Here is a 25,472-nt window from a genome sequence, read left to right on the forward strand (position 1 = left end):
GTGGGGCTGAGACAGGGTTGTTTGATGTCGCCGTGGTTGTTTAACTTGTATGTTGATGGAGTGGTGAGAGAGGTGAATGCTCGAGTGCTTGGACGAGGATTGAAACTGGTAGACGAGAATAACCATGAATGGGAAGTAAATCAGTTGTTGTTTGCGGATGATACTGTACTGGTTGCAGACACAGAAGAGAAGCTTGGCCGATTAGTGACAGAATTTGGAAGGGTGTGTGAGAGAAGGAAGTTGAGAGTTAATGTGGGTAAGAGTAAGGTTATGAGATGTACGAGAAGGGAGGGTGGTGCGAGGTTGAAAGTCATGTTGAATGGAGAGTTACTTGAGGAGGTGGTTCAGTTTAAGTACTTGGGGTCTGTTGTTGCAGCAAATGGTAGAGTGGAAGCAGATATACGCCAGAGAGTGAATGAAGGATGCAAAGTGTTGGGGGCAGTTAAGGGAGTACAAAAAAATAGAGGGTTGGGCATGAATGTAAAGAGAGTTCTGTATGAGAAAGTGATTGTACCAACTGTGATGTATGGATCGGAGTTGTGGGGAATGAAAGTGACGGAGAGACAGAAATTGAATGTGTTTGAGATGAAATGTCTAGGGAGTATGGCTGGTGTATCTCGAGTAGATAGGGTTAGGAACAAAGTAGTGAGGGTGAGAACGGGTGTAAGAAATGAGTCAGCAGCTAGAGTGGATATGAATGTGTTGAGATGGTTTGGCCATGTTGAGAGAATGGAAAATGGCTGTCTGCTAAAGAAGGTGATGAATGCAAGAGTTGATGGGAGAAGTACAAGAGGAAGGCCAAGGTTTTTGTGGATGGATGGAGTGAAGGAAGCTCTGGGTGATAGGAGGATAGATGTGAGAGAGGCAAGAGAGCGCGCTAGAAATAGGAATGAATGGCGAGCGATTGTGACGCAGTTCCGGTAGGCTCTGCTGCTTCCTCCGGTGCCTTGGAAGACCGCGGAGGTAGGAGCAATAGGGGATTCAGTGTTATGAAGCTTCATCTGTGGAGGATAACGGGGGAGGGTGGGCTGTTGCACCCCTAGCAGTACCAGCCAAACTCAGTTGAGTCCCTTGTCAGGCTGGGAGGAACGTAGAGAGTAGAGGTCCACTTTTCTGTTTCATTTGTTTGATATCGGCTAACCCCCAAAATTGGGGGAAGTGCCTTGGTATATGTATGTATGTATATAATTCCATACTAGCATTATTCAAGAATTTCATAAGTTTCATATTCAACAATGAAGAAATTGCAATTTTTCAAAGTGTATTTTGCAAGCATAGTTTCTTGAATTTTGGCATAAATTGTTCAACTGCCTTCATATTCTTGCCTTTTAAGAAAACCTATAGCTACTAATTAGAATGTAATACAGTAATCTAAAAGTGTAAACTGGTGAAATGTGAGGATGAAAAAATTTTTAAATCTTGAAAATTTCCTAGTTACAAGCTTTAGACAGCAGTCATAGTAGGAATACAAAAAAAAGATTGACCGCATGCTAACAAATTAATGCCTATGGCGTATTAAGATTAACTAAAAGATAAAAAACATTCCCATATGCTAACATACTTTGCTGTTACTGAAACAAACAACCAGTTTATTCAAACTTTTCCTTAGAATTTTTTTATTTCTTGTTTGACTGGTGTACTTTTAAACTGCTGCATTGTAAATGAAGTATAAAGTTGATATGCTAAAAAGATTAGTTCAGAACTATCCTGTTGGACGGAGTATTCCTGAGAAAATTTCTACAATATTATTCCATAGGGAAATATGTTTGCTTGAAACTACACCAGTGATGATTAAAGATTTGGCATGTGCAGTTTTATAATTAATACTGTAAAACTTGATTTGGCTCAAGGGTTCAACTGGTAACCCTTTCCTTTTGACATCCTATATCTCAAGCACAAAATTGCGGGTTGAAAAACTAAAAACTTACTTGCTCAGCTTCTTTCTATTGGCTTTAAGGTCAGAGAGTGAGTCTGCTTCGGTGAAATTTAGTTGACTAGCACTTCCTTCTCTTGGTTTCTTGTCAGGTATGTTAACTGGCTTCTTTTCTATCTTCTTTTTCTTTGCTTTAATTTTCCTCATATTTTCTTCCTGTTTCAAATCAAACTTCACCTTTGACTGTAAAGAGAATAAATTGTTAGGAGAGAGTGTAAAAGGAAAAGGATTAAGTACTACCCTAAACATTAGAGCTCTTAAACATAATAAAATGCTTATGTAAACTGTACAATTTGCAGCAAGGCAGCATTACATTAAAATTCTTGCTTTACTCTGTAGCCTATAGAATTCTGAATTAGCTAAATATTATGATAAACTACTGTAGACAAGACAGATTGTGTCACTTACCATTTCTCTTTCATCATCATCAGAATCTCCAAAGATTGAATCAGAGTCTGAACTTTCTGACTGCTCCAAACCTTCCTGCAAAACGAAGATAAAGCAAAATTCTCCCATGAGAGATATTGTATTACTTTTATATTTACTCATATTTTAAGCTATTAAGAATTTTCCAAGTCATTTATTTTCTATGGGAAAATCCGCTGATTAAAAACCCTTGTTTTATAGATAAAAGAAGTGAAAAGTTTAAAATTCTACTTTATTAGTAAAAATAGCAAGAAATCTAATTCATATTACAGTAACCATTAGATGTGTATATTATCTAAAAGAGATAGCACCACTGAAGGGGGGGGGCACTCTTCCTTTCACTTGAAAGACCTCATCCCCCCCGTTTTTTTTTTAAGTAACCCAAGAGTAAGATTGAGTCTTTGCATCTACGAAAGGAAGATCTGAAAAATATTTTATGATAAAGGGTACTTTCCATTCATAATCTATTCTTCTATAGAGGCTACTAAAACCCAACTAAAACATTAAAAGACAAGTACAAATATCAAACACTAATGATTGAAACTATGTCATCATTAGTTATTAAATATGAATACATCAAATATACAAATGAAGAGGTACTTTACCCTGGCCTTTAGATACTCGAGCTCTTCTTCCTCTTCTTGGTGCTTTTCCAAAGCTTTCTTTTTGCCCATTCTACTAAGGGTCGGATTCACCAACCTTAAAAAAAGGACACAGATTTATGTAAAATACCAAAACATGTAGTCTACAATTTATACAAGGCAATCATTAAATCTAGGGAACACTTAAATATTTTTAAAGGAATTATAAGTAGGCATGCTGCTAACCTCAGCTGTTCAACCATATAATTAAGAAAATGCAAATTTTGATTTATTACTATAATCACCACAGTAACTTGAATATCTGACAGAGAAATGATATACACAGATGTGCAATTTCAATGCAATATAGTGGTAAGAGTTAGAAACAAGAGCTTTCTGGTTGGCTTCCGTGATCTTAGACCTGATATACCAGTTTTAAGAAATATCAGTACAAAACAAATTGTATTTTATTTTTATTATTATTCATGTCCCTTGGTTTATCATTGTAAACTAGCCACTGCCTTAATCTTGACAATGACTGCTTGCACTATTCAGATGATATACAGCTTCTGGTTATACCTTCAACAAGTGGCATTGTTCTGTTTACTTGGAAAACAAGAAATATACAAATGTAATTCCCAAATATACTATCAAATTGCATCAAATTCCTCTATAAAATCCTATCTCTTTTCTTTCTTGTTTCGTCAATAGGATTCCAAAGTAACTGCAATACCATATAGTCTGGTTGTGATAAGTATTCATAAAATAGAACTCTTACCACTTTCTGCTCATTTTCTTAAGGAGAATTTCTTCCTCAGTAAGATATATCGACGTATTCATCAAAGAAATCTATATACAGTGGAACCTCTACATACGAACGTATCTACATCCGAATTTTCCAACATCCGAAGTAAAATTCGAGCAAATTTTTTACTCTACACCCGAATTTTATTTCGACACACGAAGTAAGCAATTTTCGTCGTACCGGTTGTATCCGAATTTTTCAACACATGAAGTACAATTCGAACACGTTCCTACTCTACACTCGAATTTTTTTTCGACACCCGAAGTAAACAATACCCGTACGCGTAGTTGGTACTCATAGCGCCGGATGTGTTTTTTATTTCCGCCGATAGAAGACAGCACTTAAACCTCGGAATGACCCTCAATTAGCGTGGCTTAGGTCAGTCCTCTGTTCTCGTCGGCTTCTTGCAGTTGTGCCCTGTGCGTTCTGCTATTACTGTACTGTTTTAATCGTGATTTTTTGCGTTCATCCTTTTACGGTATTTTACGTAAATCATGGGTCCTAAAAGGCTTAGTTTCGCAAGTGGTAGTGGTGAGAAAAGGAATAAGGAAATGCTTTCTTTAGAAGTAAAGCAAGCAATTATTGAAAAGCCACGTCCGTGTGAGTGAACTTGCAATAGGTTCGGCGCAAATAGAAGAGGTGTTGGGAAAATATCAAGACGTGGTCGACTTCATCAACAAATACCATCCAAAGAAATTGCAGGTTTGTCGTGTAGTTGCGCAGTTTGATGATGTTTCCCTAACTTATTTACGAAACATTCTGAAAAGCTGTACCAAGCAACTTTCTATCGATAGCTTCTTTAAAAAAATTACGAAGTGAACTCGTGATGAAGAGGAAGGAAGTGGTTCAAAGAAAACGGCAAAGAGTGAAGAGAAAAAAATTCAATCAATTTTAAGTGGAGAGAGTGAAAGTGATTAAAATTAATCATCAAAAAGAAAAAAAGAAAATGTAAAAAAAAATATAAAATATGAAAAAAAAAAAAAATAAGCTAAGTTAGGTTAAAGTTCACTTAGTGTAAGTTAGAATAAGTTACGGTAGTGTATGTTTATCGTAGTTAACCTCTCTACCTCCTCGCCGCCCGTCCCTCTCCTCTCTGCATAGCGAGACCAACAACACCTGCGCTGGAGTTTCTAAGGTAAAGTGACGCTAAAAACCCAATTCTTATTTATCATTTTTTGATAATTATTCTTTTTTACATGTCTATTATCTAATTTAGTGTGCATTATTCTCATGGGTAATTATGTGTAGTAATTTATTAAGGAGTTATCATAGGTTTTTGGGCTCAACCACGGATTAATCCTATTTCAATGTATTCTTATGGGAAAATTCGTTTTGACATCCGAACATTTTCTACATCCGAAGTCGGTTTTGGAACGGATTAAATTCGTATGTAGAGGTACCACTGTACTGTAATACCTATATGATGGGTCACTAAGAGTTTGGTATCTATAATTTTTCACCATGCAATTATCCCTATTCTTATTCAATTTTTTAATTAAAAATATTAATTACCTACTGATAACAATCCTCATAGAGAGAATGAATGACAAGAAGGAATAAAAAAATATCTGCTAAAAACGAAAATTACCTTTGCCATAATTTTATAAACCATTTTTTCTTCATTACCTAGAGATAACACAATTCTAAGTGAAATGTATGATAAGAAGTATAAAAAAGATAGGGTGATGAGGAAAGAAAATTTGACAATGAAAAAACATGCCTGAGAAAGATGAGCAAAAAAAATAAAATTGCAATGGGGGAAAAAAAATTGCGTCTAAACTAAGATATAAACATACATTAAAAGTATTTACTGTACTTGGCAACAGCCATACTTTTTAAAAATCTTTACATTAGGCCATTATATTAAATTTACTTAATAGGAACACATATGATTAACGAAAATTCTTAATTTACCTGAATTGCTCAGACTCTTTGTCGATCTGATAATCGGGATTAGCAAACAAATCACCAAATCTCTCATCTTGCAAAAGTGAATGAGCAGATTCTACTCTCTTCTTTTTAACACCTTCATTTTTATCTTCAAGTAGCCTTTCGTACAACTCGCTATTAATGCTGGGAAGATTCTGCAAAAAACAAAGATGTAATTATTTATTTTCAATATTAATCTTACCCGATAATCATGTAGCTGTCAACTCTGTTGCCGACAGAAATCTACGGTCGGGATACGCCAGCGATCGCTATACAGGTGGGGGTGAACACCACAGCGCCATCTGTGGTCAGGTACTCTAGTACTTCTTGTCAACACCACCTCAATTTTTCCTCTGTCGTACCTCCGGCTAGACCTACATGGATACGCTGTTGATTCTGGAGTTATTGCTCACGATTTGGTGATGTATTTGCTCTAGAGTTTAGCCTTCGCTATTCAGGAAGCTATATCATTAGCTTAGCAAGTTTTTGGAATTAATTTGATTTAATTTTTGATTTAATTTTGGTACGAAGAGAGTATGAACTCTCTTTCACTTTTAAATGGCCGACCCTTCCCTTAGACGGAAGTGTTGGTGTCGAAGAGAGTATAGACTCTCTTTATTTTGCTTAACAAAGTTATAGATTTATTTTATATCTCTCCGCCTTTTATAGGCCTCTTTGATTAACTTCCTTTTATTATAAACTTATTAAAATTAATTTTTATATTTGTTTATATTCGACCTTTCCTAATAGTAGGCGGTCTTTTCTTGGAACCGAAGTTAATTAACTTTGAGCCCGTCATTTCGTTTTACCTGTTAACATATTATGCTATTTTAATGTTTTTGAAAGAATTTCTTTGATAGTCTTGTACTTTTTCAAAGTTGAACTAACGTTTTGTTTTGTCTCTGCAGTTGTTGACGTTCAGAACGTTCAACTTGCGCTCTATCGTTACGATAGAGAGAGAGTCTATCACGGTGTCACGTTGCAGTAAGAGTAAACCGATTCTAGCGTTTTGTTCATTCTTTCTTAGCTTAAATGGTTCTATTCTAATAAAGGAACTTTTTATTTGGGAAACCTTTCAGTTTTTTTCCTTTAACAATAATATGTTTTAACGATATATATAATTGGGCTCTTCTCTCAGGTGCTAAGTCAAGAGAGAGAGAGAGAGAGATAGAGACGGAGGGACAGAGAGGAGGATAAACGTTTCGTTCAAGCGGGTAACGTTGTTATCGTTTTTGCTCTTCTCCCTAGTCTCTTTAGGGGAAGAAGGTAAACGTTTCTAGAGTTTTATTCTTGTTCTCAGACTTTATGCGGTGAGAGATTTTAAACGTAGTTTATTTGGTCTAGTGTTTAATCTCTTTTCCAGCCACTGAATTATTTATCTTTCATTATGTTTTTCTGTTACATTGTAATACTGTTTTCGCAATTACTAACTTTTAATGAAGGATAGAATTGCGTGTTTCAGGTACAAACCACTTAAAGTTTCGAGTTCAGTGAAATAAGTGCAAACAGAAAATCAAAAGTGATAAGTGATAAGCGCAGTGTTACAGTGTTGCGTTCGAGGGTTCGTCTGTTCGTGCCAGTTGTTCGCCTAGTCTGGGACCTCTTACAAGCTCCCAAGCCCAGGGGAGAAGTAATGTCGAAGGACTTATGGGTTCAGCAGGCCTTGATCGACGAACAGACGTTTCCCTCCGTGGTTTCGGGTGTAACCAACTCACGTAGCCGACGTGATCACCCCACCCACACAAAGACGAGAGAGCCCATTTATTCCTCGTCTGCGGAAGAGGTTTCTCGCAGAAACCATGGACCAAATCTTGCAGCTTTTAAGTGCAAGTCGGTCCCTTCCGCGCAAGTCCAACTCCTAGGTGGTGCCATTAGCACTGGGTCAGTTCGGACTTGCTGCAGTACGACAACTGCACACCTCCCAGAGAGGCAAGGTGGTATCGCAACAGACAGTAACTCCGTCTGTTGCCGCACCAGCTGTTTTAGACCCTCAGTTTCAACGGACAGTAGCTCCGTTTGTTGTTGTCTTTCTTAAACTCTAGTGGTCTATGCTGCTGACAATGCAGTCTCAGCTTGCGGTGTTGATGCAGGAGTTTCAGGCAGAGAAGGTTAACACACCTCCTCCTGCGAGCGCTCCTCCACCTCTACGCAGTCCAGCCTGCCAGACGTATGATGTTGAGGTTCCTCAAGCTACCTCCATGCGTGAGCTGCCGCATTGGGAGTTGCCAGATACCAGCTCTGTGCAGCAACCTCCACTTTCCTTGAGGCAGGAGCCTCTTGCCACGCGGCAACCTCCTCAACACTTGAGGCAGGAGCCTTATGCTTTGCAGCAACCTCCTCTACCCTTGAGGTAGGAGACTCATGCGTTGCGACTACCTCCTCCATCCTCGAGGCAGCTACCTCTTGCGGTGCGACAACCTCCACCATCCTCAAGGCAGCAACCTCAACTCCACCTCTGCGCAGTCCACCCTGCCAGACGTATGATGTTGAGGTTCCTCAACCTACCTCCACGCGTGAGCTGCTGCATTGGGAGTTGCCAGATACCAGCGCTATGCAGCAACCTCTTGCGTTGCGGCAACCTCCACCATCCTTGAGGCAGCAACCTCAACTCTTGCGGCAGCCACCTCCACTCTTGAGGCAAGAACCTCAACTCTTGAATGGGCTCTCGTGGCATGGTTGGTTTCGACCTGGCCTTTCATTAGAAGGGGCTAGCGTTCGATCCCAAGTATGAGGTAGAAATTTATTTCTATTTGAACACGATGTTGTGTTGATATTTATCCATTTTGACTCATTAGGGGTAATTTGAATGAATTACTACCAATTGTGTCACGTGGTGGCCCGGGGAAATCTGGTAAAACTCGCTGGTAAAGAGACTGATGTCTCACCAGGTAAATCCTCGGACAGCTAGATTAGTGTCAGGTTCAGATTTCTTTAAAAAATCCTCCTCTACCCATGAGGCAGCCTCATGCTTATGAGGAGCCTCATGCTATGCGGCATCCTCCTCAAACCATGAGGCAAAAGCCTCATGCTATGCGGCAACCGCCTCAACCCATGAGGCAGGAGCCTCATACTATGCGGCATCCTCCTCAACGCATGCGGCATAAGCCTCATCCCTTGCAGCTTGAGCCTCATCCCATGCAGCATGAGTCTCATACCATGCAGCATGAGCCTCATCCCATGCAGCATGAGCCTCATCCCATGCAGCATAAGCCGCACGCCATGCAACATGCTCTGCTTACCTTACAGCATGCTCTACATACAGCATGCTCTGCATACCTTACCGCATGCTTCTCAGTCACACATCTTTGGTTGTTGCCAACTCACTAGACTGTCAAGCAGTTTCATAACGTTGCCTTCTAGTCTGCTGCTTTTGCACCAGTGAAACCCTCACTGAGAGAACTTAGCTTTTCTCGGATATGGTTCCTGTAGATGAGAAAGTGCTATTCTCCCTCCTTCTGATTTTCCCTTGAGGACTCTGTCATTTGGAGAAGAGCCTTTAGCTGCTTAGCCTCCTATGGACTTTTATTTAAGCATAGCATGCTTCCAGGGAGGGTAATGGTTCCACTTCAGTCGCTAACCCCGTCTGTTACCACACCTGCTCCCATAGACCTTGAGCTGTGTTGCAAGACATGCAGTCCAAGCTTAGTCCTTGTTAGAGGATTTTTTGTTTACGTAGTCAGTGTGTCACTGGGAAGACGTTCAACAACCAGCAGAAGTGTCTTGTTGTGACGCAGTGCGGCAACCTCAGCAACCCGATAAGGAGTTGTCTGTCCGACCCAGACAGTCTAGACAGCTTCGGGTTGTCACTGTACTTCCTCGTTTCCCCATGGTTGACAGTTCACAGACTGTGCAGCAGTACCATGATCTTGTGTCCGGCTCCGTCAGACGACTAGCTTTTAAGAGCTCCCACAAGTCGTCGCTGTCTGGAGATTCTCAGATGGACTATGGATCTGACCAAGGAACTGGGCCTCCTGGTCAATTTTGAGGAGTCCCAGCTCGTCCCATCCCAGACCATTGTCTACCTGGGTATGGATCTTCAGAGTCGAGCTTTTCGGGCTTTTCCGTCGGCCCCAAAGATATACTAAGCCCTAGATTGCATCCAGAGCATGCTGAGAAGGAACCGATGCTCAGTCAGGTAGTGGATGAGTCTAACAGGGACACTTTCATCGCTGGCACTGTTCATCGAGTTAGGGAGACCCCACCTCCCCCCCTTCAGTATCATCTAGCGGCTCACTGGATAAAGGACATGACGCTAGAGACGATCTCAGTTCCTGTTTCCGAAGAGAGGAGGTCTACTCTCACGTGGTGAAAGAACAGCTTTCTTCTCAAGGAAGTCTACCTTTGGCTGTTCAGAAACCCGACCGCCGTCTCTTCTCTGACGCATCAGACACGGGCTGGGGTGCGACTTTGGACGGACAGGAATGCTCGGGAACATGGAATCAGGAGCTAAGGACACTTCACATCTATTGCAAGGAGCTGTTGGCGGTTCATCTGACCTTGATAAACTTCAAGTCCCTCCAGCTTAACAAGGTGGTGGAGGTGGACTCTGACAACACCACAGCCTTGGCTTACATCTCCAAGCAGGGAGGGACTCATTCGTGGAAGTTGTTCTAGATCGCAAGGGACCTCCTCATCTGGTTAAAAGATCGAAAGCTCACGCTGGTAACGAGGTTCATTCAGGGCGATATGAATGTCATGGCAGATCGCCTTAGCCGGAAGGGTCAGGTCATCCCCACAGAGTGGACCCTTCACAAGAATGTTTGCAGCAGACTTTGGGCCCTGTGGGGTCAGCCAACCATAGATCTGTTCGCTACCTCGATAACCTAGAGGCTCCCGTTGTATTGTTCTCCGATTCCAGACCCAGCAGCAGTTCACGTGGATGCTTTTCTGCTGGATTGGTCCCATCTCGACCTGTATGCATTCCCGCCGTTCAAGATTGTCAACAGGGTACTTCAGAAGTTCGCCTCTCGCAAAGGGACACGGCTGACGTTGGTTGGCTCCGCTCTGGCCCGCGAGAGAATGGTTCATAGAGGTACTGCAATGGCTGGTCGACATTCCCAGGACTCTTCCTCTAGGAGTGGACCTTCTACGTCTACCTCACGTAAAGAAGGTACATCCAAACCTCCACGCTCTTCGTCTGACTGCCTTCAAACTTTCGAAAGACTCTCAAGAGCTAGGGGCTTTTCGAAGGAGGCAGCCAGAGCGATTGCCAGAGCAAGGAGGACATCCACTCTCAGAGTCTATCAGTCTAAAGGGGAAGTCTTCCGAAGCTGGTACAAGGCCAATGCAGTTTCCTCATCCAGTACCACTGTAACCCAGATTGCTGACTTCCTGTTACATCTAAGGAACGTAAGATCCCTTTCAGCTCCTACGATTAAGGGTTACAGAAGTATGTTGGCAGCGGTTTTCCGCCACAGAGGCTTGGATCTTTCCACCAACAAAGATCTACAGGACCTCCTTAGGTCTTTTAAGACCTCAAAGGAACGTCGGTTGTCCACTCCAGGCTGGAATCTAGACGTGGTCCTAAGGTTCCTTATGTCATCAAGATTTGAACCTCTCCAATCAGCCTCTTTTAAGGACCTCACATTAAAAACTCTTTTCCTCGTGTGCTTGACAACAGCTAAAAGAGTAAGTGAGATCCACGCCTTCAGCAGGAACATAGTTTTCACATCTGAAACGGCTACATGTTCCTTGCAGCTCGGTTTTTTGCTAAAACGAGCTTCCTTCACGTCCTTGGCCTAAGTCGTTCGAGATCCCAAGCCTGTCCAACTTGGTGGGGGACGAACTGGAGAGAGTACTTTGCCCAGTTAGAGCTCTTAGGTACTATCTAAAAAGGTCATAACCTTTACGAGGACAATCAGAAGCCTTATGGTGGGCTATCAAGAAGCCTTCTCTTCCAAGGTCTAAGAACTCAGTTTCTTACCTATTCAGGCTCCTGATTAGGGAAGCACATTCTCATCTGAAGGAAGAAGACCTTGCTTTGCTGAAGGTAAGGACACATGAAGTGAGAGCTGTGGCTACTTCAGTGGCCCTCAAACAGAACCGTTCTCTGCAGAGTGTTATGGATGCAACCTATTGGAGAAGCAAGTCAGTGTTCGCATCATTCTATCTCAAAGATGTCCAGTCTCTTTACGAGAACTGCTACACCCTGGGACCATTCGTAGCAACGAATGCAGTAGTAGGCGGGGGCTCAGCCACTACATTCCCATAATCCCATAACCTTTTTAACCTTTCTCTTGAATACTTTTTATGAGTTGTACGGTCGGCTAAGAAGCCTTCCACATCCTTGTTGATTTGGCGGGTGGTCAATTCTTTCTTGAGAAGCGCCGAGGTTAAAGGTTGTGATGAGGTCCTTTAGTATGGGTTGCAGCCCTTTATACTTCAGCACCTAAGAGTCGTTCAGCATCCTAAGAGGACCGCTACGCTCAGTAAGAAAGACGTACTTAATAAAGGTAGAGTAACGGTTCAAGTTGTCTTCCTTACCAGGTACTTATTTATTTTATGTTATTTTTGAATAACTAATAAAATAAAATACGGGATACTTAGCTTCTGTGTTAACATGTATGCTGGTCTCCACCCACCACCCTGGGTGTGAATCAGCTACATGATTATCGGGTAAGATTAATATTGAAAAATGTTATTTTCATTAGTAAAATAAATTTTTGAATATACTTACCCGATAATCATGATTTAATTGACCCACCCTTCCTCCCCATAGAGAACCAGTGGACCGAGGAAAAAATTGAGGTGGTGTTGACAAGAAGTACTAGAGTACCTGACCACAGATGGCGCTGTGGTGTTCACCCCCACCTGTATAGCGATCGCTGGCGTATCCCGACCGTAGATTTCTGTCGGCAACAGAGTTGACAGCTACATGATTATCGGGTAAGTATATTCAAAAATTTATTTTACTAATGAAAATAACATGTTTTCAATATATTCTTCAGCTCAAACTGAAACCATATAGTAAATATCTCATTTGAAAATTTCATTATTTGATATACTAAAAATTAGAAGTGAAAATAAATTGAAATCTACATAAGCAACACTAGCTTAGACAGACATACAGTACCTTCTTTTTAATTTCACGCTGATTTTCTTGTAAAATTTTTTGGCGTACTTTACGTTGAACGAATTCTCCATAATCGAATGGATTTGCAATCAGTTTTGCTTTATTGTACAACCGAACATCAATGTAATAGCCATGCATCACTGCACGCAACACATTTGAACCTGGAAAGATTTTTTGCACTATTTAGTAATTAACAAATACAAAAGGTTTTTATCGCAACACCCATTCTTAATCCAAATGATGCCTGTCCCTGATGAAAATTCCATATCAGCATGTTAACCCTTTTACCCCCAGGCTCTTTAGAAATTTCCAACCCTTAACCCCCAAGGGGTTATTTTTTCCCCAGCACATTTTGCAGTATATATTTTTTTAATTGCTCTAACAGCCTTAATGTTTGTCATAGAGAGGTCAGGTTGGTCTCATTCTCTTGGAAAATGCCTGAATTTTCTCAAAAAATTATCAAAAATATGAAAAAAAAAATTTTTTATAGCATTTTTTTCCAAGGACGTACCGGTACGTCCATGGGGGGTAAAAGGATGAGTTTTGTGAAACGTACCAGTACGTCCTTTGGGGGTAAAAGGGTTAAATTTAATAAATTTATGCAATTAAAAAACTTTACCTATAAGGTCTTGAAGTCCAAGCTGAACGAGTTCCTCTTCTGTAACAAACTTATAATCATCATATTGATTAGTTGTCTCCTCCTCTTCTAGTTCTTCTATTAGAGCATCTAAATGACCACACCACTTGGGAGCAGGACCAAGACTCTGCAAATCATGGAAAATTAGTAAAATATTATTTTTACATTATATTAGAGATATTAAATAAGTCTTTATTATGATTGAAGTAATTTTCAATTGTTACATATATAGTTATTATTCTAAATAAAACACCAAATGGATATTTTACATAGCACAGGAATATTTGGAGTAGAAATTATTCAATTTATCAATAACAATGGTCTATTTTTCTTCTAAGATTGTGGTAAAAATCAGGTTAAAAGGCTAGAAAATAAGTACACATCAATTGCACAACACTTTTTTCAATCAGGCAAAATCAAATAAGTGACAAAATCTGAGATGGAATTACCGTATATACTCGTGTAATGTTCGATTTTTGAAGGCCTATTTTACAGTTAAAAAAGTAAGGGTCGAACATTACACGAGATATATATTTGAAAAAGTAAAAATTTCTGGCCTACCGGTAGGTAAACTTTAGCTAGGCCTATGCGAACATTACCCTAGGCTATGCTACCTACCGGTAGGTAATCGTAGGCTATGCTTACACGTATATAAGGTTACCTACCGGTAGGTAAACATAGGCTAGGCCTATATATACAGTACTAACAATGTTCATTTAACACCAGGCATATTATTAGCATGGATTTTATTTCCTAAACCATCATAAATAGTGTTTTTCCGCTGCGAGTAATGACTTTACCATAACGCAGCAGATATGAAGCTAGCAAACAGTCGGGTTGCGTATGTTATAACGTGATAAGGTTAATGAAAAAATTAGGCTCATTTTATTTTACTTGGTATGGTATATTAATTGATATTATTAATAAACCGCAAAAATTTTTTCTTAATTAAATCCACATTTTTTTTTTCCAAGTTCGAACGCTATTTTCAGTAACTCCAAACATTTTTTACGGCTTGAACGTTATTTGTCGTTTCAGTGGACAGCGGCTGCAATAACTTGAAGCTTGAATTTTGCAGTAAATTTTTTATATTTCTTGGTAGACATCTTGATGGGTTATGAGTAAATTCTTATTCCTATATATTGTGAGGAAAAAAAATGATTAGCATAACGGGTAATTATAATCACCGTAATTACCTGCAATTACCGGTAATGGTAATTTGTTACTCAAAACGATGAACTAATTTTGTTTGCTACTTTTAGTGTTTGCTTGTTTTTGAAAGCTATTAGGCGGTGATGATAATCGGTTGTTTGCAACTAAAGTGTTCGCTAGAAAATTTATGCTGAATACTCAATTGTTATTGTAAACAGATGTTAGTATTTAGGTGTTTTTCCGATTTGTTTTATACATTTGTTTGTCGCACTTAGGCATAACCCTTACTGTGTTGGTAATTATGGTATGCTGGAGATACAAGACCTCTAGCCTACTGCCAAAATCAAGACTCGAACATTACATGAGGTATATGATGAATTCATGATTTTGAAGGCAAAATAGGGGGGTCGAACATTACACGAAGTCGAACATTACACGAGTATATACGGTATGCACTAAAAATAATTGAGAGTATACTTTTGTGAGAGAGATTCAGACAAACATGACAATCAAAGTTCTCTTTAAAATGCTGCATGATACATAAAGAATACATTCTATAAGTGATTTTCTGATACAAAAGATCAAAACAAACTTCTATCTCCCTAGCTTCTGATGTACTATACAAAAGTCTTGGCTTACACAATCAGGGTATGATTCATTACAACAAACCAAATACTGATATAAATTATAAATCAACCCTCTCTTGGGAAAATTACGCACATATTGAAAGTAACTGCTGCCAACTCAACCTATCTCCAAAATCACAAATGACGAACATAAAAGTTTCACATTTTTAAATGTTACATACAGGATTTTAGAATACTGTACTTTTAACCTGCAAACCATGACAAAATAATTATGATTGATTAGACTCCATAACAGAATAAGAAAATTTAAGTGTGGATAAAGAACTCTGGAAATTTATGTCTGCTTTACTACAAGAATGTCAAATGTTTATACTGTATTTATATGAAGAGGTTATCATATATTAAAAGACTCAAAGTAAAGTGTCAAAGAAAGTTATTTCACTTACCGGTAAGAAATATGACTGCATCTTTGTATCCTCTGTGGCCAAGAAAATCATTCCCGAATTAGGTATAACACAAAGATCATTGAAGTCTACAGTAGATTCAATGCTTGTGTGAGGAGCTCCCTAAGAAACGGATACAAATACTTTAATTAAATGTAAGGCTTTTCAACAGTGACTCATTCCATTATTTACCTGTAGCTGTATGTTAAAATACAAGAACAACAGCACTGCATGTTTGAAAATTGATTGGTAAAGGGGTCAAATATATTTCATGGCTATCACATTTCACATTTCCACAGTATTTTTTCATCCAATAAAGATAAGATTTGCCAGTATTCTACACTTTCATGCAGTCCTTGTTCATTTTTACACCACTGCCAGAGAAAACTCTGTCAATAAATTTTTATCAGTCTTGATTTTTTCATTATAAAATGAGGCTGCCACTAAAATCAAGATTTTGCTGTCTTCTAAAGAAAACCCAAATTTTTCTGTTGGTAACCAACTTGCTAATATGCTACGCTACATATTAAATCAAAACAATTCAAAGCACTGTATATTACCCCAACACAACTACAGACTATACAAGAGTTAAATTCTTAGAACTAGTGAAAAGCAAAATTAATTTTATGCCTCTCCCGTGATGTCTCAAAAAAAGTAACGCCACCTCCTTGGAGAATGACAACGGAGGACACAGAACTGTAAAATGCCATCTATATGGCCAAAAGAGGTTGCCATAGCCATACTGCCATTTGCAGAAACTACTAATTTACCGTACATTTCTGCGTTTAAGACAACTTTTAGATATGATGAGGTCGAAAATTACGGCAAAGTTTAATCAATTTATCCCATTTCTGTATTATAAGATGACTGCTAAATTACAAAAGCATCTGTTGGCTAGGTTTTGCAGCAACAGATATCTTATCAAATATTGGATATGTAATGATGATGATATTACTAATGTTGTTTTACTTACTATATACAGTACTTAGAAATTAAAAATTAATGAAGTAAAGGCAATTTTTCAATAATTTTGATGAAACATTGTATATCATATGCTGCGATAATTGCATTCATGTGCAACTGCTTTATGTAATGTCTGCGTTGAATAGTTGTACATTTTCATCAAATAGATACAGTTGAAATACTGATGGCATTGCTAATTGTGATCATTATATTCATCATTAACGTTATACAAAATGTAAAAAGAATACTTACAGTTTCTTTATCCCATATCTTGACCACTTTCGGTGACATAGATAGTACCTTTCCTGAGGCATTATGAAACTCTAAATCAGTAATGGGGAACCCATCGTAGTGATCCTTAACCAGCAATGGTTTATCAGACCGAATATCATAAAGTAAAACCTGAAAAAGAAGAATCCACAATAAGCATTTCTCTCAAGGAACTGGTTAAAAATGTTATTTTTATTAGTAAAATAAATTTTTGAATATACTTACCCGATAATCATGTAGCTGTCAACTCCGTTGCCCGACAGAATTCTATGGAGGGATACGCCAGCTATCACAATACTAGAAGGGGGTGTACTTACCAGCGCCACCTGTGGCCAGGTACTCAAGTACTTCTTGTTGACACCTCCTCAATTATTCCTCGGTCCACTGGTTCTCTCTGGGGAGGAAGGGAGGGTCGATTAAATCATGATTATCGGGTAAGTATATTCAAAAATTTATTTTACTAATAAAAATAACATTTTTCAATATTAAACTTACCCGATAATCATGTAGCTGATTCACACCCAGGGGGGTGGGTGAAAACCAGTGTACAAGATTAAAGGATAGCTAAGTATCCCATATTTCATATAACAGTTATCTCAAATAACAATGAAATAATAAGTACCTGGTAAGGAAGTCGAATTGAACCGTTACTCTGCCTCTTTTTAAAGTTCGTCTTCCTTACTGAGCGCAGCGTTCCTCTTGGAGGCTGAATCAACCCAAAGGTGCCAAAGTATATGGGGTTGCAACCCCTACTAAGGGACCTCTACAAAACCTCTAACCCAGGCGCTTCTCAAGAATGAATAGACCACCCGCCAAATCAAAAGGATGCGGAAGGCTTCTTAGCCTACCGTAACAACCATAAAAACAACAATAAAAGCATTCAAGAGAAAGGTTAAAAAAAAGGTTATGGGATTAAGGGAATGTAGTGGCTGAGCCCTCACCTACTACTGCACTCGCTGCTACGAATGGTCCCAGGGTGTAGCAGTTCTCGTAAAGAGACTGGACATCTTTCAGATAAAATGATGCAAACACTGACTTGCTCCTCCAATAGGTTGCATCCATTATGCTCTGCAGAGAACGGTTTTTATTAAAGGCCATCGAAGTAGCTACGGCTCTTACTTCGTGGGTCCTTACCTTCAGCAATGCAAGGTCTTCCTCCTTTAAGTGAGAGTGGGCTTCTCTAATCAGAAGCCTTATATAATATGAAACCCCATTCTTGGACATGGGCCTCGAAGGTTTCTTGATGGCACACAATAAGGCTTCTGACTGTCCTCGAAGAGGTTTAGACCTCTTAAGATAAAATTTGAGAGCTCTGACAGGGCAAAGAACTCTCTCTAGTTCGTTACCTACCATGTTGGAGAGGCTAGGTATTTCAAACGATCTAGGCCAAGGACGTGAAGGAAGTTCGTTCTTTGCTAGGAATCCAAGCTGAAAAGAACATGTTGCAGATTCGGTTGTGAAACCAATGTTCTTGCTGAAGGCATGAACCTCACTGACTCTCTTAGCTGTTGCAAGGCAGACGAGAAAGAGAGTCTTGAGGGTAAGGTCCTTGAAGGAAGCTGACTGGAGAGGTTCGAACCTAGGAGACATAAGGAACCTTAAGACTACGTCTAGGTTCCAGCCTGGAGTGGATAGACGACGCTCTTTAGACGTCTCAAAAGACTTAAGAATGTCTTGAAGGTCCTTATTGGAAGAAAGGTCCAAACCTCTATGGCGGAGAACTGAAGCCAACATACTCCTATATCCTTTAATCGTAGGGGCTGAAAGGGATCTCTCATTCCTAAGATGTAGAAGGAAGTCAGCTATTTGGGTCACAGAGGTATTGGTAGAGGATATTGAATTGGCTCTACACCAGCTTCGGAAGACCTCCCACTTAGACTGGTAGACTCTACGAGTGGAAACCCTTCTCGCTCTGGCAATCGCACTGGCTGCCTCCTTCGAAAAGCCTTTAGCTCTAGCGAATCTTTCGACAGTCTGAAGGCAGTCAGCCGAAGAGCGAGGAGGTTTGGGTGCAACCTGTCTACGTGAGGTTGACGTAGAAGGTCCACTCTTAGAGGTAGAGTCCTGGGGATGTCGACTAGCCATTGAAGTACCTCTGTGAACCATTCTCTTGCAGGCCAAAGGGGAGCAACCAGCGTCAGCCGTGTCCCTTCGTGCGAGAGGAATTTCTGCAGAACTTTGTTTATTATCTTGAACGGTGGGAATGCGTACAGGTCGAGATGGGACCAGTTCAGTAGAAAAGCATCCACATGAACTGCTGCAGGGTCTGGAACAGGGGAACAGTACAGCGGAAGTCTCTTGGTTATGGAGGTGGCAAACAGATCTATGGTAGGTTGACCCCACAAGGTCCAAAGTCTGTTGCACACACTCTTGTGGAGGGTCCATTCCGTGGGAATGACCTGATTCCTTCTGCTTAGGCGATCTGCTGAGACGTTCATATCGCCCTGAATGAACCTCGTGACCAGAGTGAGGTTTAGACCTCTTGACCAAATGAGGAGGTCCCTTGCGATCTCGTATAGGCTCCTCGAATGGGTCCCTCCTTGCTTGGAGATGTAAGCCAAGGCTGTGGTATTGTCTGAGTTCACCTCCACCACTTTGCCTAGCAGGAGGGACTTGAAGTTCAACAGGGCTAAATGAACTGCTAGAAGCTCCTTGCAGTTGATGTGGAGTAAGTTCTGTTCTTCGTTCCACGTTCCCGAGCATTCCCGTCCGTTCAAGGTCGCACCCCAGCCCGAGTCCGATGCATCTGAGAAGAGATGAAGATTGGGGGTCTGAATAGCCAACGATAGACCCTCCCTGAGAAGGAGGTTGTGCTTCCACCACAGGAGAGTGGTCTTCATCTCTTGGGTGATTGGGATAGAGACTGCTTCGAGAGTCGAACCCTTGTCCCAATGAGCTGCAAGATGGAATTGAAGAGGGCGGAGGTGGAGTCTCCCTAGCTCGACGAACAGGGCCAGTGATGAAAGGGTCCCTGTGAGACTCATCCACTGTCTCACCGAGCAACTGCTCCTCTTCAGCATGCTCATGATGCACTCTAGGGCTTGGCTTATCCTGGGGGCCGAAGGAAAAGCCCGAAAATCCTGACTCCGAATCTCCATTCCCAGGTACACAATGGATTGGGAGGGAATGAGTTGAGACTTTTCTATGTTGACTAATAGACCCAGTTCTCTGATTAAGTCTAAAGTCCAATTGAGATTCTCCAGACAGCGACGACTCGTGGAGGCTCTCAACAGCCAGTCGTCCAAGTAGAGGGAGGCTCTGATGTCCGATAAGTGTAGGAATTTTGCTATATTCCTCATCAGATGAGTAAAGACCATAGGAGCTGTGCTTAGGCCAAAACACAGGGCTTGGAATTGGTAGACAACCTTTCCGAAAACGAATCTCAGGAAAGGTTGGGAGTCTGGATGAATAGGAACGTGAAAGTAGGCATCTTTCAAGTCCAACGAGACCATCCAGTCCTCCTGCCTGACCGCTGCTAAGACCGACTTCGTCGTCTCCATCGTGAACGTCTGCTTGGTGACATACGCGTTGAGCGCGCTGACGTCCAGCACCGGTCTCCAACCTCCTGTCTTCTTGGCCACAAGAAAGAGACGGTTGTAGAAGCCCGGGGATTGATGGTCCCGGACTATAACCACTGCCTTCTTCTGCACAAGTAGCGACACCTCCTGGTGCAATGCTCGCCTCTTGTCCTCTTCTTTGTAGTTGGGAGAGAGGTTGATGGGTGAAGTGGTCAGAGGTGGTTTGAGGCAGAATGGAATCCTGTAACCGTTCCTCAGCCAACTGACAGACTGGGCGTCTGCACCTCTCTTCTCCCAGGCTCGCCAGAAGATCTTGAGCCTGGCTCCTACTGCTGTCTGGAGTTGCGGAGAGTCAGTGTTTACCTTTAGATGTCCTGGAGCCTTTCCTGGACTTGCTCCTGAAAGAGTCTGAACGGGAGCTTCCTCGGCTGGGGGCTCTACCACGAAAGGGCGGTATGAACCTCGTCGCAGGGGTATCAGCCACTGGTGAGCGATAAGTCTTGGGGACTGAGGTAGTAACCTTAGACTTACGAGCCGATGAGGCTACAAGATCGTGTGTGTCCTTTTGTATCAGGGCAGCAGACAAGTCCTTAACCAGCTCTTCAGGGAAGAGGAACTTCGAGAGCGGAGCAAAAAGGAGTTGTGACCTTTGGCAAGGTGTAATGCTGGAGGAAAGGAAGGTACACAGCTGTTCCCTTTTCTTCAAAACCCCTGATACAAACATCGACGCAAGCTCACCAGATCCATCCCTAATGGCCTTATCCATGCAGGACATTAATAGCATGGCAGAATCCTTGTCCGCAGGAGAGGTCTTCTTGCTGAGGGCCCCCAGGCACCAGTCAAGAAAGTTGAACATCTCAAATGCTCTAAACAGTCCTCTCAGTAAGTGATCAAGGTCTGAGAAGGTCCAGCAAACCTTAGAGCGCCTCATTGCAGTTCTCCGAGGCGAGTCCACCAGACTTGAGAAGTCAGCCTGGGCAGAGGCAGGTACTCCCAAGCCTGGTGCTTCTCCTGTGGCATACCAAACGCTCGCTTTCGAAGTGAGCTTGGTCGGCGGGAACATGAAAGAAGTCTTGCCTAGGTGTTGCTTAGACTGCAGCCACTCCCCTAAGATCCTTAATGCTCTCTTAGAGGACCTTGCTAGGACTAGCTTAGTATAGGAGGACTTAGCTTGTTGTATGCCCAGCGAAAACTCAGATGGCGGAGAGCGGGGAATAGCAGAGACAAAGTTGTCTGGATAAACCTCCCTAAGCAGAACCAAGACCTTACGAAAGTCAATAGACTGTGGAGAAGGCTTGGATTCATCCAAGTCTGATGCGGGATCCAGGTGTGCCTCCTCATCATCAGACGCCTCATCACCAGAGTGTAGCGAAGGTATCGGACAAGAATGCTGAACAGCAGAGTCAGAACGAGTAGGAACAATAGTAGAGGTTTCCTCTTCAAGTAACTGTTGAGGGAGAACCTGAGGCTCAGACTGCAAAGGCTGAATAGCAGACGAAGCAGAAGGAAGGCGCATGGGTGGAGGAGGCTGACTCCTAGCATGAGCGGTTGAACCCAAGGATTGCGCTTGCTGAGCGGTTGGTGGAAGCGGAGTAGCAAGTTCCTGTTCCTGTGGTGTGAGCGGAGCGTGATAAGGTTGAGGCTGCGCAGAACAAGGTAAATGTCTCGCAAGCTGAGGCTCCTGAGGCGCAAGGCCAAGGTGTAGTGGAGCTTGCCTTGTGGATGGTTGAGCTCGCTGCAGCGAGAGCTGAGGAGACTGACTCATGGACGGGAGAGGTTGTTGTACCTCAGCCAAGAGTTGCACCACTGGTGGAGCAGCAAAGGGAGGCGGAGGAAGAGAGGTAAAATCCTCCTGATCCCATAGCAAAGGTTGCCTTAAAGAAGGCGGAGGCTGAACACCACTGGGAACAGCAAACTCAGACCGTGGCTCAACATCGTACGCCTGGCAGGTGGTACTGCGATCAGGCGGAGCAAGCGCAGGCGGAGCGAGCGCAGGCGGAGCGAGCGCAGGCGGAGGGAGTGTAGGCGGAGGCGGAGGAGCAACACTCTCAGCCCGACACTCACGCATCAAGTCCGAAAGCTGTGCTTGCATGGACTGTAGTAGAGTCCACTTAGGGTCGACAGTCGAGCTCTGTTGTGGCAGAACCTTACTCCTCTTGGGCGGAGTGCAGTCGACAGATGACTGCGGCGAGTCAGAGCTGAGCCAATGACTGCAACCTGGCTGAGCACTCGCGGACTGGACTCTGCGTTTAAGTGGTCTCGAGACCTGAGACCAACGTTTCTTCCCTGACAGATGATCAGCGGACGAGAAAAAGACGGGCTCAATCGTCTGCGGGTGGGAGTGACGGTCTTTGGAAGACACGCCCGCAACCACCGAGGAAACTTCTGTGCGCCTAACAAGGCCTGCCGAACCCTTATGCCCTTCGACATTGCTTCTCCCCTGGGCATGGGAGCTTGCAAGAGGTCCCGGACTGGGAGGACGACTGGCTCGCACAGAAGAATCCTCACGCACCACACTGGCACTGACACTAGCACTTGGCACTGCACTGACACTAGCACTCGTCACAGCACTGGCACTAACTCCACCCACTGCACTCTTGACCTTAAGTTCCTTAACTTCGGCCATCAGAGACTTATGGTCACTTACCACTGACTCTACTTTATCGCCTAAGGCCTGAATAGCACGCAAAACAACAGACATATCAGGCGGAGGGCAAACAGTAGGTTCGGGGGTAGCCACTACAGGGGTAGGAAAAGGTAGGGGATCATGAGGTGAGGAAAACATTGAAGAGTGAGAAGAACTCCTCCTAACTCTACCTCTCTCTAACTTAGATGAATATTTTAAAAGACGGACAAATTCCAGTTCCGAAAGTCCGGCGCATTCCTCACATCGATTTTCTAACTGACAGGGCCTGTCCCTACAGTCAGAACAAGCGGTGTGAGGATCTACCGAGGCCTTCGGAATACGCCTATTGCAAGACCTACATCGTCTATGGGAGGGGGCTTGCGAAACGTCAGACATCTTGAATCCAAAGAGTTAGCCAAAGGGGTTTCCAAAATCAAGCAAAAGATCGTTAACCGTTAATCAGGACTATATAAAAGCTATCTAGCTAATATAAGAAGGTTTCCAGTAATGCGACAGCCGAAATCTGAGAGAATACTTCACCAATTAGCCGTGAACAAACTCGAAGATCATAAGCGTATCCCAGAACGTCTTGCCGGAAGCACGACAGAGGAATAATTGAGGAGGTGTCAACAAGAAGTACTTGAGTACCTGGCCACAGGTGGCGCTGGTAAGTACACCCCCTTCTAGTATTGTGATAGCTGGCGTATCCCTCCATAGAATTCTGTCGGGCAACGGAGTTGACAGCTATATGATTATCGGGTAAGTTTAATATTGAAAATTAGGTTCACAAATGAAATTTATTACATAATGAAATTTCATTTGTTATAATTCTTTATATTTATTCCATCTCCACAATAATCTAACATACAGATCTAATAGCAAGCATAATACACTTTAGTCAATAACTTTGTATTTCTTCTTGGATATTAAATTTTTCTTATCTGAGGGAATAATTTTACAATTAATATTAACTACAATAACAAATAGTATAAGCTTAAAGTCAAGTGAACATATACCTTTCCAGTCTGAGTGCCTACACCCAAAGTCAAACCATCGCTGAATGCTAATGATGTCACACCTAACTGTTTAACTGAAGTAAACCCCGTTGATCTGAAAAAGAATTTCAAAACTTCATTAGGAGAAAGACAAAAGCAACATTAATCCTTAAAGTACTTTACTTGAAATAAACATACAGTGAGCCACCGAGATCGTTAGTTAACAGTTGCACAGATCACATGAACCTATATACTGTAGTCCTAAAATTTCTTGGCGTTCACTCTACGATGACTTGTTATCTTCAAAAGATATAATACTATAAGTACGGATGAACATTGTACAAAAACCCACAAAGATAAATAAGTTGAATAAATTCAAATGACCAATGTGATGTAATTAATATGAAAATTTGTGTTACAGATAAATAACTAATTCTTAAAATAAAAATTACAGAATTTAACCATTTCTAAATAGTTATCTTCTAAGCTTGATCCACAGGTAAAAAAAAAAGAGGGGGGGGGTTGAAGTATACCTCCAGTTGGGTGACAATTATGAAAACATTATAAATGAGATTGTTCAAAGGTAAGATAGCTGCTACCCAATATGCCTCAGAAAGTATTTCAGATTCCCAAAGTTGAGGAATGTTTGTAAGAACACAATAATGTTAATTTGCACTAGACTAAGTGATCTTCTCTTAAAGTAAATACTTAAGGAACAAGCAGACAGACAACAACAAAGAATTTTTGGATTTCTAAGGATTCTTACTCAAACTGATATCAATTTATATATTTCAGGTTAGGGTTTCCAACCGTAAAACATAAATCATAACGAGAGAAAACTTTATATAGCAATATTGTAATTTACAAATTTCTTATAGCACTGTTATACTTACTGAACACTGTCTGTTGCCATGTGTAATGCACAGTCCAAAACTCCAACCCTATGCCTTGATCTAGGGTCCCATGCTTCAATTCGGCCATCTTCGGTACCACACACAAATAAATAATGAACTTTGTTGAACTCACATTTATTTACACCGGGTGCATCTGTTTGAAGTGAATTCAAGAAACGTCCTTGATTGAGGTTGAGGCGATATATTTCACTCCTGTATTGCAAAAATTAAATAAAAAGAGTCAAGATCTACTTTTAATAGAAAAAAAAATTCAGTTCAATGAAAAAACAAAGAAACTAAATTTTGATGTTTAAACAGCAGTACACAATAAAATATTCTATTATAAAAACTAAAAACTAGAATATTAGTAATACAATACAGTACAGTATACAAATTTGATACTTGCATGCGAGCCACATTGCTAATATTCTAGCTTATGCTTCTCGACCTTAATAATAAAAACAATAACTCTCTCTTTCCCCCGTACAATTATTCCCTACATATGGTAGAAATGCATTCCAAGAGTTGGTTCTTGAGTCAAAAAGTTCTCAAGTTTAACATGAGTAACTTTGGCATCCTGCTCATAGCCTTCAACTGCCTAATCTTGGTCATTTTCAAATCGCTGGTTTTTCTAACACTAGT

The 25,472-nt window shown here is 41.4% G+C and overlaps 1 protein-coding gene across 1 annotated transcript in view; it reads right to left on the reverse strand.

The window, feature by feature from the left end:
- l(2)34Fd (lethal (2) 34Fd) overlaps window positions 1-25,472 on the reverse strand; it is a 39,429-nt gene that overhangs the window by 2,736 nt on the left and 11,221 nt on the right. The window contains exons 5-14 of the mRNA XM_068381980.1: window positions 24,831-25,043; window positions 23,959-24,052; window positions 16,781-16,930; window positions 15,569-15,688; window positions 13,366-13,510; window positions 12,747-12,907; window positions 5,660-5,829; window positions 2,965-3,058; window positions 2,342-2,416; window positions 1,929-2,116 (exon numbers count right to left, since the gene is read on the reverse strand). Of these exons, the coding sequence (XP_068238081.1) occupies window positions 1,929-2,116; window positions 2,342-2,416; window positions 2,965-3,058; window positions 5,660-5,829; window positions 12,747-12,907; window positions 13,366-13,510; window positions 15,569-15,688; window positions 16,781-16,930; window positions 23,959-24,052; window positions 24,831-25,043 (1,410 nt within the window). The remainder of the gene's footprint in view (window positions 1-1,928; window positions 2,117-2,341; window positions 2,417-2,964; window positions 3,059-5,659; window positions 5,830-12,746; window positions 12,908-13,365; window positions 13,511-15,568; window positions 15,689-16,780; window positions 16,931-23,958; window positions 24,053-24,830; window positions 25,044-25,472) is intronic.

This window comes from Palaemon carinicauda, chromosome 10, assembly GCF_036898095.1.
Source record: "Palaemon carinicauda isolate YSFRI2023 chromosome 10, ASM3689809v2, whole genome shotgun sequence".
Taxonomy (NCBI): Eukaryota; Metazoa; Arthropoda; class Malacostraca; order Decapoda; family Palaemonidae; genus Palaemon; species Palaemon carinicauda.